This window comes from Sorex fumeus, unplaced genomic scaffold, assembly GCF_029834395.1.
Source record: "Sorex fumeus unplaced genomic scaffold, SorFum_2.1 ptg000006l, whole genome shotgun sequence".
Lineage (NCBI taxonomy): Eukaryota > Metazoa > Chordata > Mammalia > Eulipotyphla > Soricidae > Sorex > Sorex fumeus.
In genome coordinates, this window is record NW_026606063.1 from 48,184,831 (window position 1) to 48,199,775 (window position 14,945).

The 14,945-nt window shown below is 39.1% G+C and overlaps 1 protein-coding gene and 1 non-coding gene across 7 annotated transcripts in view; both read right to left on the bottom strand.

Moving 5' to 3' along the window:
• The window catches only part of EHBP1 (EH domain binding protein 1), a 365,545-nt gene that overhangs the window by 167,032 nt on the left and 183,568 nt on the right, over nt 1-14,945 (bottom strand). For all 6 annotated transcript variants that reach the window (XM_056127059.1, XM_056127052.1, XM_056127043.1 and 3 more), the window contains one exon: nt 6,675-6,861. In XM_056127059.1, the coding sequence (XP_055983034.1) occupies nt 6,675-6,861 (187 nt within the window). The remainder of the gene's footprint in view (nt 1-6,674; nt 6,862-14,945) is intronic.
• Nucleotides 2,761-2,866, bottom strand: LOC130038668 (U6 spliceosomal RNA). The gene has a single exon (XR_008794751.1). It is a non-coding gene; the product is annotated as a U6 spliceosomal RNA (small nuclear RNA).

Genomic DNA, 14,945 nt, shown 5'->3' on the forward strand with positions numbered 1-14,945 from the left:
TACAAAGGTAAGTGAGCTTATGTAGATTTACAACACCATGTGGTCCTCAGTTTCCTTTTGGGGACAGGCTGATATTTATTTGCTACATTATTACTATTGCTATATTACTTGCTATATAAATATATTAAATATTTTATTTGTGAGGCTGGAGAGAGAAACAATAGGAGTCAGGGGCACATGCTTTGCATGTCTGGGGCCTTAATCCTTGGCACCAAATGGCTCCCCTAATACACTTCGGGGTCCCTTAACACTGCTGGGTATGACCCTGAGAACAGCTGGGTATGGGCCTGGCAGCTTCAGGCATGGCCCTTATTGCTCCCAGCAGTCCCAGAGAAGCAGTGAAACTGTCAGGTTCACCTCACTGTGACAAGCAGCTCCAGAGTACTGCTTAAGGGACCCCCCCTTCAAATTCTCGGGAACTATTGTGAGATATACACAAGTATATTAATATACATGTAGTGACATGATGTGTAAGCCCCATGTGACAGGGCTTTCCCAGCTACCACTTATATCTATTATAGTTACAATGCCAAATGCCACTGATTGTCTTTATTTTTATTTTACTACATTTTTTGGATTTGGAGCCATACCCACTGTGCTCAGGGCTTATTCATAGCTGCGCACTCAGGAACCAACTTGGTAAGGCTTGGGGGACCATATGTAATGCAGAGATGGAACACAGGTTGGCTGCACACAAAACAAACACCTTATATAGGTATAATATCTCTCTGGACATAGATTTCTTTCTATTTTTTAAAAATTTTATTTTAGTTTGGGGACTACACTTAATGGTACTCAGGATTTTTTTTTTTGGCTCTGCACTTAGGAATCACTCCTGGCAGTGCCTGGGGAATCATACAGTGTACTGGCTATCAAATCTGGATGGAATGCATTCTAGGCAAATGCCCTACCCACTGTTTACTCAGCCCCCATGGACACAGTTTTTTCTCATATCTCATACTTGATTGTCTGATTAGTTCATTTTCAATTTCTTTGTTTTTTAGCAATAATTTGAAATTTTTTTCCCAAATAAATACTTACATGAAGTTATAAAGTGTTAGAATGGAGTAAAGGAGAGGGTTCCATGGCAATCTAGCTAATTTAATTTTAAATTTTACTTGCCGAAAAGTTATCTACACAATATAAATAATGGAAGGGCTGGAGAAGGAAATAAGAGATAAAAGGAACCCGTGTCTAGCAGTCCGTCTTTGACCCATGCTCAGTCCTAGCTGGAGGGCAAACTCTCTTTGCCCCCTCACTTATGCTTTCACCCACGCACACACAGCTATGGAACCAAGAAAACCTAACAGGGAGTTGCTGGGCTATGGCACACACACGAGAAGTCTAGTAACATATTCCAGAGCAGCAAACCCCATCAAGGGAACACAGGTTGCAAGGTTCCACCAATAAACCTTAAAACAGAAATGCAGAGCTGACTGAGATCTGAGGTGGATAAGGACCAGACCAAAGGACAATAGAGGTGGGTGGAGAGTGCAAAACAGGAGTAAGATGTCACAATCTGGACCAGGAGTCAAGGAACAAGAGAGTGAAGTCATTAACAATGACAGGAGTCTGAGGAGGAACCTACAACACTCACACTTAAACAGTACAATAGATAAACTATGTAAGAACTCGGTGTTTCGTATGAAAATCCTTTATACAATACTCTCGGAGAGCCTGGCAAGCTACCGAGAGTATTTTGCCCGCACGGCAAAGCCTGGCAAGTTCCCCGCGACGTATTCGAAATGCCAAACACAGTAACAAGTCTCACAATGAAGACATTACTGGGCCCACTCGAGCAAATCGATGAACAATGAGAGGACAGTGCTACAGTGCTATAATACTCCAAGACCCATGAGCTCAGGAATAAACTATCTTTGGGGTAACATAAGTGAATGGACATGTCTATGTCCTGTGGAAGTGGAATCAGGTCCAACACATTGATGTTACGCCTCTATACCTGGTCTCCAGCATGGAAAACAGATATATGGTAGAATTCAGACCACCATCAAATAATTTAACAATGGTAAATTAACCAATGAGTGAATTTCTCTATTAATGGAAATAAATTTTAAGAAAATTTCATCTTGGGCCAAAAAGATAGTACAGTGAGTAAAGTGCTTATTTTGCATGTGACCAACTTCAATCTGATCCCCGGCATCCCAACTGGTTCTCCAAGCACCTCCAGGAGTGATTCCTGAGGGCAGAGTCAGCAGTAACTCTTGAGCACTGTTGGGTATGGCCCCAAAACAAAATGAAAAGAAAATTTCATTGTATATCTTGCACAGCAGTAAACAATAAAAATGCATAATCTCATTACTCAGCAATCTATTAAAACCAAACAATTTCAATTAAAATATGTACTATTTAAAAATTTTCATAATATAGAAAAGCAAAAAATATGCTACCTTAAACTTGAATATATATCCTTCACCCTCCTTAGGCATTTCTCAAAGTTAACCACAAAGTTAAATTACATTACTCCTTTCAATATGTATAGAAATCGCTATCTGTATTCATGTCTGTTTAGTCTATGTATAAAAAATACTATTTTAAAAGTAAAACTCTACGAAAAAGGCATCATACTATGTCAATCTACTTTTTTTTATTTAACAATGTATGAAATGATTTTCCATTCACCTGCTAGATATTTATGTCTAGTCATATTTTTGTTAAAATTTAAACACTTGTCATAAAAAGTGACAATTTTTTCCCCTTAACTTTTTATTAGTGAAACACCATGTGGTACAGTTGTAGACTAAAAATATGGAACGCTTCACGAATTTGCGTGTCATCCTTGTGCAGGGGCCATGCTAATCTTCTCTGTATTGTTCCAATTTAGTAAATGTGCTACTGAAGCGAGCACAAAAATGCAAATTTTTTTAAAATTAATTTTTCAGGGAGAAGAAATCCATGAGATCAGGCTGGGTTCTTACAAAAAAAACCAACCAGCCAACAAAGAAAAACAAAAAACAAACAACAACAACAACAACAAAAAGACCCTAAAAATAATCCCAGAGAATCACAGAATCTCACATGCAACCCCATAGAAGAAGTGCAAATGATGTCCAACAAGATCTAGGAGATTCTCCATGTTGGATCAAGGCATAAGAGCCGAGTAACAGATAAGGAGAGTAGCCCCAAAGAGAGGAGAGGGGGCAGCAGAGCAGAGGAGGCACAGAATGCTGCCAAGAAAAAGGAGTAGTCAATTAAAATTTTTGCCCAGTCTTCTAACCCTTTACCCTCACAAAACATGATCAGAAAGCAGACACAGGCCTGGCAAGGTGTTCAGGGCAGGCATCTTCAGACTGCCCCAGGTAAAAACAAAAGCCAGCCTTCCCCACACTGTATCTGGCTGAGTGAAGGAATTTGCCCAGTCAGAAAGATTCTTTTGCACACTTATGCCCAAACTGAAGCACAGTGACATTAATCCATAAAAAGACACTGGCAACTGCAAATGATGGCAGGCAGCACTGTTCTGTACTGCCAGTTTCCACCAGGAGTTAGAAGGAACATAGATTCAGCACCACAATCTTTGCATGAAACTAGTGTATGAGATCCCTGCACTGTCACCAAGATTGGTAAAACAAACAAACAAACAAAAAAACAACAAACCCTCACTCTGAGCCTTAACACAGGAGAACTCACATTAATGGACAAAGACAAAAGCCTGTGAAGAGCCAAGCTCAGAAGAGCTCTGTAGCCTCCCCTACAAAGAGAACTTCAAAGTTGACAATGGCAAGCATGTACACTGAACTGAAGAAAGCAACATTAGAGACCTTCAATAAGGAAAGAGAAAGTATGAGAAATGCCAGCTGAAAATCACTAGATATAGATGGGCTTAGCAGCATGAGAAATTTCAGGTACAAATAAGCATGGCTGAGAATAAGATACATAGATCCATCAATAAAGAACAGAAGATGATAAAAAGAATTAGAGAAAAATGAAGAAAAAACGTAAGAGTATATCTCTAGGACAGCTTCATAAGGAACCATATCCACATTATAGAAGTTCTGAAGGAGAAGAAACAGAGAAACACCTGACCTGTCATGATAAGCTAAGGATAAAAGGCCCAGAAAATATTACCTAAAAACAAAACAAAACAAAAGAAAACCCTGGGATGGCCATACTAATACTAGACAAAACAGAATTCAATTGTTTATGAAGGACAGAGATGACTTATAACTCATTAGTGTATATGTGTCAATGAAACACCAAAATATATAAACCAACTTCAACAGGCCTTAGAAAGATATTGACAGCAATGCAGTGGTAGTAGGACCTTTTAATTACTCCATATCCCACCCACATTGAATAAATCAAGTCCAAAAAATGTAAGGAAACATTGGTCTAAAAGGAAGAAATGAAGAGCTATACTTAATTGATATGAATAGGGATCTTCACCCCCACAAAATGAATACACATTCTTCTCCAATGCACATGCGACATTCTCTGGAGTAGATTTCAAGGTGTGACACAAATTAAGTACTCATTAAATTGAGAAGACAAATTATATCAAGCATTTTTCCAGATCACAATGCTTTGAAGGTAGAAATAAACCATAAAGAGAAAGTTAAAGAAAACTCAACCACTTGGAAATTTAACAACATACTACTGAACAACCAGTGGGCCAAAGAAGAAAAAAAGAAGAAATAAAAACATTCCTATTAATAAATGAAAATGAGGACATAAAGTTCCAGACCATAAGGGACATGATAATTGCTATCCTATGAAATTCACAGAAATAGAGGTATTGAACAGAAAACAAGGTTCAAATAAATAACCTAATCTTAAAAAACTAAAAAAGATCAAGGTAGTCCAAAGTAAGTAGGAGGGAAATAGTAAATAGCGATAGCACAGCGGTAGGGCGTTTGCCTTGCACGCAGCCAACATGGCCGACCTGAGTTCGATTCCTCCGCCCCTCTCGGAGAGCCCGGCAAGCTACCGAGAGTATCTCGCCCGCACGGCAGAGCCTGGCAAGCTCCCCATGAGGTATTCGATATGCCAGACGCAGTAACAACAAAGTCTCCAATGGAGACATTACTGGGCCCCCTCAAGCAAATCGATGAACAACGGGAGGACAGTGACAGTGAGTGATAGTGACAGAGTGGAAATAAACCTCCCCCCAAGAAAAAGTAATAATGCCAAAGATCTATGAAATCAAGAGCTGTTGTTTTTAAAAGAATAAGGGAGACAAATCCATATTAGACTCACAAATAAAAGATATAAATCTGATAAAGGAACAGAATGCAAAAAAGGAAAAGTTATGAGATACTACAGAAATACAAAAACATTATAAGAGTACTAGAAACAACTCTGTACCACTAAATTAGAGAATCTAGAAGGAAATTTAATCTAGAAGGTTAAAATTTAACCTTTAGGAGGCTCCTACAACCTCCTAAAATATAATTAGTATTAAGTAGAAAACCTGTTCAGACCAATTAATATTCAGAAATAGATGCAGTAATTAAATTCCTCCCCCTTCCCCCCACAATGAAAGCACAGGTTCAGACAGGTACACTAGTAAGATCTTCCAAATCTTCAAAGAGGACCTACTTCCTATTAACCCAGGCTCTTCCAGAAAGCCAAAGAAACAGTATGTCTTCCAAGGAGTTTTTATGAGGCTAACATCACTCTAATACCAAAACATAAACAGTCATCACTAAAGAAAATTAGGGCTCAATATCCCTGATGAATATAGATAGATGCAACAATCCTCAACAAAATTTCAGTGAACTAAATTCAACAATGCATTAAAAGGATGACATATCATGATCAAGTAGGATTTATTCTTTTGATACAAAGGTGGTTTTATACTTAACTAATGTGGTACTTTATATTAATAAAAGAAAACAAAAAATCATGTCAATAAATGCAAAGAAAATGTTTGACAAGATTTAACACACATTTATGATTAAAAAAAGAAACTCTCAACAAAACGGAGATAGAAAAAAGTTTCATAGGACACTATGCCATACCACAAATCTACAGCAAATATACTCAAAAGTGAAAACCTGAAAGCCTTTTCTCTAAAACTAGGTATGAAACAAGGTTGTTCACTCTTACAACCATTTTCAACACAGTACTGGAAGCCCTTGTCATAGCATCTAGGCAAAAAAGAGAAACTGAAGTTCTCAATTTTTTTTTTTAAAAAAAGTCAAATTAAGGGCTAGAGAGACAGTACAGGGGTTAAGGTGCTTGCTTTGCGCATGCACAAGCTCAATTTGATACCTTCTACCCCGTGTGGTTCTTCAAACACCAACAGGAGTGATCTCAGAGCACAACACTAAGAGCAAGCCCTGAGCACTGCAGGGTGTGGCCCACAAACAAACAAAAAGCTGGATGGGGGTAGGGGGTGGTTGGGTGGGGGAGTCATAGTATAACAATTCACAAATAATACATAAAAAATCCTAAAGAATCCACCAAAAAACGTCTAGAAACTACAAACCTAAACAGCAAAATGGCAGAAAAAAAAATCAATACATAGGTATCTGCTATCATTTTATATGCAATCAATGAGACAGAGAAGAGAAAAAAAGTTTTTAAAAATCCCATTTTCAACTCGAAAAGAATCAAGGATTTGGGAATCAACAGAGGAGATGCAATATTTATTTCAGGAAACGATATGCTCTATGAACCAGTATATGCAAGTTTTAATAAGAATAAATTCTTACCTTAGGAGAAGTAGAGAGGTCTTTTCCTGCAGAAACAATTGTGTTTTCCTGCACTCCTTCTGCTTTTGGTAAGATGGCTGGTGGGGCTGGAGCTTTTCTTTTCACTCTCTTTTCAGTTTCCAGTTCTTGAATCGGATTTACTAAATTGGTTGGAGGAGTTGGTTTAGGCTCATAAAAAGGATTTGATCTAAAAGACAGAAGAATTATTGACACACACACACATACTTACATAAATAAGTTCATTTATGAAAGTAGCACTGTAGCACTGTCCTCCCGTTGTTCATCAATTTGCTCGAGTGGGCCCAGTAACGTCTCCATTGTGAGACTTGTTGTTACTGTGTTTGGCATATCAAATATGCCACGGGGAGCTTGCCAGGCTTTGCCATTAGGGCGAGATACTCTGGATAGTTTGTCAGACTCTCTGAGAGGGACGGAGGAATTGAACCTGGGTTGGCCAGGTCGGCCACGTGCAAGGCAAATGCCCTACCGCTGTGCTATCGCTCTAGCCCATAAAAGTAGAAAATACTAAAAATAAGGAAAAACCCAAACCAGTGATAACCTAAAATTTAGAATCGTCACATTAATGTGTTATTTTGGTAATCATGTTTTTTTTTTTTATAATTTTTACCTTTTGGACTGGACTGATAGTGCTAGACCTAAGGCTCTTGCCCTGCATGTAGCTATGGCCACAGACACCCTAGTTTGAACCCCCAGAACCACATACAGTCCCCCAGGCAATACCAAGTGTCACTCCTGCCTGCAGACTCAGGGATAATCCCTGAGCACCACCCGGGTGTAGCCCAAAACAAAAACAAACCAAAAAATGTGTGTGTGTGTGTGTGTGTGTGTGTGTGTGTGTGTGTGTTCAATGCCCACTGATCCATTGTTGGGCACCTATGTTGACTCCATATCCTAGCTATTGTGCTAAGTCCTCAACAATGAAATAGAGCAATTCATTGAAACTTGGATCAAGCTGGAAGATAGCATGTTAGGTTCAGTAACTTAAAAAAAGTCAAATACTAGATGCTTTCACTTATCTGTGGTACATAAAGTAATATGACAAATGACTGCAACTAATCAAAGGAATTACTTTAGATTAGCCTGGACCCTAGATTACAGCAAGAAAGACAAGGAAGGAAAGAAATCTGGCAGGAGCAGGACTTGGGAGGAGGAGTAAGAAGTGGGCAAGCACAAAAATTTGTAAGTCTACAACTGAACCTCATGGTATTTCATTAATAAAAATTAAAAAATAAAAAAAAGCACCTTGGGAGGCATATTCTCTTGGGTTATCGTCAAACAATAAAAGATGAATGTCAAAGTAAAAAAAAAGAAGTGGGCAGGAGGTAACTGGTAGCAGACAACTTTGTGATATAGAGGTGTATTATATCTATATATCTGAGCCACAGAACCTTCGAAACTGATAATATAAGATCTAATTTACAAAAGTCAAACTTAAAAATGTGCCTTTCAAGGAAGCCGGCGAGGGGGTTGGAGAAACTAGAGACATTGGTGGAAAGTTGAGACTGGTGATGGGGGTAGGGGTTAGAACACTGCCCAAAACTATTAATAACTTTGTAAATCATGGTGCAATTATAAAAAGTATATAAATAAAAGTTAAATTTTTTTTGCGTTATTGTAAGATTTTGTTCAACTGCTATCTATAGATTCTTAGAAAAATGTTTCCAAAAATTCTAAATCCTATGATTTCTTCACAGTCACATAAAAGGAAATGTGATGTGGAAATAATAGTTATTTTATTTTTATACTGGTCTTATGAAACTTTTTTTTTTCTTGTGTCACACCCGCATGTTAAATTTTCTTCTCATTAAGAACAACTTAAAAAAAAAAAAGGCGGGGGTATGGTGCCGCCAGCAGGTCAATCTGTACCTGTGAGGCGAGTGCATCAGCAGCTTAATGGCACCTTCAGACTTCCAGATACCCCAAAATTGCTGCTGTGCCTTTGCCCAGACCCCAAAACCTTGGGGGCAAAGTTTACCAAGAAAGTAAACGGCCACAAACCACCTCCGGTTCAGCTATCTAATTGGAGGCATGGCCTCTCTGGTTCCTGATTGAACTGCTTAAGGGCCATGATTCCAGAGACTCAGAAACAAATCTCGAAATCCATTGGCTTTTGGCAGAAATGTGTGTGGGCCACGCAGTAGGTTATTATTGCCGGGTCACCCCGGGGGGTAAGGGTGCTGGCCCTCTGCCTGCTCCCCCTTGGCGGCCTGGTGGCCACCATCTTCCAGAGGCCATTGGACAGTGAGGTTTGGGCCTGCAGTGACGAGACACACGGGGCCTCACAGGATGGGGGTGGGGCCGGCCCTTTTCTCCCCGTCCCAAGGAGACCCTCAGTTGCCGCCCACCAATGACCTCTCTGGCTCCTGATCAAGTTACTTAACAGCCATGATCCCAGAGTCTCAGAAACAAATCTTGAAACCCAACGGCTTTTGGCATAAATGTATGTGGGCCATGCAGTAGGTTATCGGCTCTGGGCCACCCCAAGTGGGAATAGGTTTTGTGCCTTGGCCTGATCCTCCTTGGCAGCTTGTTGGCCGCCATCCACCAGAGACCACTGGACAGTCAGGTTTGGGCCCACAGTGATGAGACAAGTGGGGCCTCATGGGATAGGGGTGGAGCCGGCCCTTTCCTCCCCACCCCAACAAGATGGCTACAAATGGCCTCTCTGGCTCCTGATCAAGCTGCATAATGGCCATGATCCCAGGGACTCAGGAACAGATCTCGGAACCTAGCAGGTTTTGGCAGGAAATCTCTCCAGATTTAACTGTTAAAATTTCAGAATTTCAAAATTGCGCAGCCACTACCGCAACTGCATGACATCATATATTATTCATGACCAGCAATAGAAAACAAATTGTCTACTGTTGCCTTTTCAGCAGATCTGAGTGTTGAGGTAAAATCCCAAATAATAATGGTGCGTGTGGTGTTGAAATGTTGAATGTGATCAAAGTATAGAGAGAGTGATTTGGAAATCATCTGCCCCACAGGTAGGGGAAGAGTGTTTTATGGGGGTATACTACTAGGGTTTTTGGTAGTGGAAAATGGGCACTGGTGAAGGTACGGGTGTTTCATTGTATGACTGAGACTTAAACCCGAAAGCTTTGTGACTGTTCTCATGGTGATTCAATAAATAAAATTATAAAAAATGGGGGGAAAAAAAAGTAAGGTGGAGTTCGTGCAAAATTCAATCAGCCTAATCAGTGGCTGAATAAATAGCAGTACTCCTACAAAAAAAAAAAAAACATCGTTTAGACATTTTTAGCAAATGAGGTTCTACTGATAGATAGCACCTCACATTTAAAGAACTTAAATAATAGTTTAGCTAGGTAGAGAATTCTATTTAATTTTCTCAGTGAAATCAATAAGTAAACTCAGGACGTGGAGGAAGGGATTTAGACACTTGGGTGGTGGTGAAGTGCAGTAACTTAAAAAAAAAAAAGATTGGGGTAGTAACTATAGCGTCATAAGCCCACAAGATATAAAAGCATCTAATACAAAAACTAAAAAGACAGTTTTTTAAAAAGCACATTGAAGATATTAGCCTATTGTCAGACCAACATTGCTCTTATCTTTTACTTACACTGCTGCAAAGATTTTATGTTTATTTCTGGTTCTAAGAAATGTCTAGGTGTGGATTCTTATTTACCTTATTTCATATTATTTCCTAAATCTATAGATTCACATTAAATTAGTTTTAAAAAGTCATTAACTATTATCACTTTGATTGTATCTTCTCTATTTTCTCCTTTAGAAATTCTTTTTGTTTTGTTTTGGGGCCACATCTGACAGTGCTCAGGGCTCACTTCTAGCTCTCTGCTCAGGGATCTCTCCTGGCAGGTGCCAGGAATCAAACCCAGGTCAGCTCTGTGCAAGGCAGATGTTCTACCCTCTGCATTACTGTTCTGACCCCTCTTTAGAAATTATTAATAAATATATATTTACTACCTCTTTCTCTCATAGTTTTACTTTTTTCGAAATAATTCTCTTTCTATCTGTGATCCAGTTCATTTTTTTCTCTTCATATATGTCTATTAATAGAGCTGGGGAAATAGTACAAAGGGTAAGATGGGTTTGATTTCAGTATCACATATGGTCCCCTGAGTACCAGGAGTGATTCTTGAGCCCAGAGCCAGAAGTCAACCCTGAATGTCACTGGGTATGCCTCCATGCCCCCCAAACAAACAAAATCTATATCTCCTGTTAAATTTTCCATGAATTTTTAATTTAACAAGCTTATTTCTTTGTAAAGCTGTGTGTATGTATAGCAAACATGTCAGGTACACAGATTTGAGTCCATTACCATTTAAATACACTTATTTAATTGTGTCTATCAGATGAATCTCTTTGAAATTACTGCATGTATAATCCTGAAGTTTCTTTTGTTTCCTGACTCTCTTAGTAACTGTTTCCGTATTTGTTTTGTAATTCTAGATGGTGAACTCAGAGATTAATCTAAGGAAATACTTATGTAGTTTGAGCTGGGAGTGCCTCTCTTCAGAGTGTTTTATGCATGCATTGACCAGGTACTTTTAGAGCCACTTTGTATATTTCTTCATTGGGTTGAGGGTTCCCAAAGGATCCTGCCAATATACTGTCAAATTCACAGGAGGATGGGCCTCCACTTGTAACAACTGAAGGAAGAGGTCTTTCTCTCTACCTTGAGTCTCAACCCAGACAGAAAAATCTTTCTTGCTGATTATCTTTATGAGTACATTAATTCTTTTTCCTAGTTCAATAAGCACAAGTCTCTGGTACATGCAATTGTTCTTTACATTATACAGTAACCATTATTATGAGGTTTACTCATTAACTGCATTTTTCCCCCAAATACCTAGAGTTCAATATTCTGCATTTATAATGAAAACAGCTTTTCTGATTCAACAGAACACTAAATCACTGAAATTAGTGATTATGCCAAGGAAATTTCATATTCATATAAAGCCTGTACTGGTGATAGCACTCTATTTCAATTATATCTGTTCTTTAAACAATAGTATCCGATTAAGAAAACAAAACTGGGTTATTTATACCACCTCCTAAAAGTTTACCTATAGACAGCAGGCCACATAAGACTGAGTACCAAGTATGTCAAGATCAGATGTGGGAAATTTAACATGTCATTCACGCTCTGTACTCTTGGCAACAAATAGTTTTATGTGACTCCTTCTGAAGTGGAGTATAGGCTCAGAACTTGTTCATTCTTATTCAAAGTAGTTTTTTTAAATTTTATATATTTTTTGGGGGGTGAGTTTCTAGGAATTGAATCTGGACCTCATACCTGAAAGGCAAAGCACTTGATTGCTAAATTTCATCGGCCACCCTGGGGAAGTTTGTTGTTACTATTTTTGGGGGGTAGGAGATTAAGTTGGGGGGGTATTGGGCCAACTTTGCAGTACTCAGGGTTTATTTCCAACTCTGTGCTAGGAGGTCACTACAGGTGGTACTTGTGGTAAGCAACCATGCAGTGCTGAGGAATGAACTGGGGGCCTCCAGCTAGCAAAGAATATGTTCAACTCTTTTATTTATCTCTCCCAACCCTGGGGTAGTTGTTTTTTTAACAGAGGAGCTGGCAGCTACACTGAACCCTTATTTCCTGGTCTTCATCTTAAATCTGTGCATTCAAGAGAGAAAAACAGGGAATGAGTATATATTATAAAATTTGGTCAACAGAACAAAAATATTCATTCTAAAATCATTTACCAGAACAAAGCACCAGAACTAAAGTGGCTGTAATCAACTGTAATGAAATATGTATCCCCTGGTGAGCTCCTAAGTCAAGCACGTATAACCGCCCTCCCCCACCCCCCAGTCTATCAGAACAACTAAAAGAAAGTGAAGGAAAAAAACCCAAATAGTCTTGTAAAGACATGTAAAGACCTATTTACATCTCGTACTTATCACCTCTAAAACATGAGAAATCGAAAGGAGGAAGGAAAGAACAATGTAAAAATTACGAGGCATTAAGAGAAAGATGGACATGCTTCATAAAAAGGGGTAGTGAAGTGATCATACTGAGCTCAAACTGGAAGGTTCATCAATATTAGACAGTTTTGCTTCATGTCAACTTCTTTAATCCTTGTAACAGTTTTGTCTAGCCTAATTTTATCAATAATCTTGTTGTAGCTGTTTATCAGACTTTGAAGGTAGTTGAAAGGGAGGTAACTATAAAGAAATGGGATAGAAAGAAAAAAAGAAGTTTCTAAAAAACAAGGAAAGAAGTCTCCCTTCTTATTTACTACTTGCCAAGTGATATCAAAAACCAACACTAAACAAATCCATTTCAAGCTAATATACTAGTGAAGTGAATTATTTGGATGGTCTGAAAAATACTTCTAGCTAATATCTCAATAATAAATTTCTATAGCAGTTTATAAAATGGCGGTTGCTACAATTATCATTACATATGTTATATAATTATGGCTAGTTTTTTCAAGGGGGTGCTCCCATGCAGGGCTCAGGGTAAGGTTAGGGACACTCCCAGTGATTCCTGACCAATCAGTCAACAGTGCTATAGCCAGAGAATGCAGTTATACTTAGACCCTGTGGTACAGGGGACCATCCAGGCCATACCAGAGGTGCTCATCTGTGTGCAGGGATACAACTGGCAATGCTCCGAGGACTCCAGAACTAAACCTAGTGATGCTCAAGAGGAAGTATGGCTAATTTTAAGAAAACCTCACACTGGAGGATATGTATATTGTGAAAGAATTTGTGCTTAACTGAAAGAACAGGCAGAATTCCTACAGACAAGTCCAATGTAGTTTATGTAAGTGGTTTTGTTAAACACAGTTGCATCTATATGTATAAGAGTTTATGTCTAGCTAGACACTGCCCCTCTCTTCCCATCTCTCCCCATCTCTCTACCTACTTCTAACCACCCAGCACTCCCTCTACTCACCCAAATGAGCGATAGCACAGCGGTAGGGCATTTGCCTTGCACGCAGCCAACATGGCTGACCCGAGTTCGATTCCTCCGCCCCTCTCGGAGAGCCCGGCAAGCTACCGAGAGTATCTCGCCCGCACGGCAGAGCCTGGCAAGCTCCCCGTGACGTATTCGATATGCCAAACACAGTAACAACAAAGTCTCCAATGGAGACGTTACTGGGCCCGCTCGAGCAAATCGATGATCAACGGGAGGGCCTTTACTTTACTTTTACTTAATCTTTGTATAGACAAGGAAATGCAAATAAAAAAGAAGTTCATTTGATTTTCAAAGTTGGTCTCTAAGGATCAAATTACTAGAATCATATTAAAAATGATTTTCTCAAAACAATCAGAATTGTGTTTCTCTAATGAGTTTTACAGTATGACATGCAGAAAAATTAAATTTGTATGGCATATTAGAGTCAGCACAGAAGGTACTGGAAAATGGATGTGCCTGGACCATGCAGGCAGACAAAGGGATTGAGTATCTCAGCATGTCAATGAGCTACTTTGCGGCAGCAATGTGCTAGGCATACCTTTAGGTACTAAATCAGAAAGACACAAAACGCACTAATAAGAACACTAATAAGAACTTCGAATGACCCTTCTTGTAGATCAAGAGATTCCAAAACTGAATTAGCTACTCTTACAGTAGGATTTGTTTCCACTTATAGGAAATGCTCAAAATAGTATAATTCATACAAACAGAAATAGACCAGGGGATGGAAGAATTGGGACTAACTGCAATTAGGCACGGAAGTTTTTCTATGGGGCAGTGTGACACACGCAACAGTGAATACATTAAGAAACATTAAATGTGGATTTCATGTTATGTGAAACATAACTCAATAAAAAACATAACTCCTATTTTTCTTTTTCATTTATTTTTTTAGTTGTGGGGGCCACTCCTAGGGTTCCTTGGATCATCATAAGGTGCAGGAAACAAACTCATAGCCTATATACTCATGAGCTATATACTCTACCAACTGAAACACATCCGCAGCCCCAATTTGAAAAAGACTGAATAGAAATAGTATATGTAACTGTGAATAATGTTCCCATGTATAATTGTGGATTAAAGTTCCTAAAAAATACTTAAACAGTATTTAGGTGAGAGTGGGGGACTCACACCTGGCAGTGCTGGGGGGCTATCATTGGCCGAGTGCATAAGCGTTACTCCCAGTGTTGCTCCGAGGGCCATGGAATCCAACCCGGAGCCCTGGCATGCAAAACATGTACTTCAGTTCTTTGAATGGTTTCCTCAGCTGTTAGTTATTTTTATGTTTTTTATAAAGAGCCACACCTGGCAATGTTCAGTCCACCCAA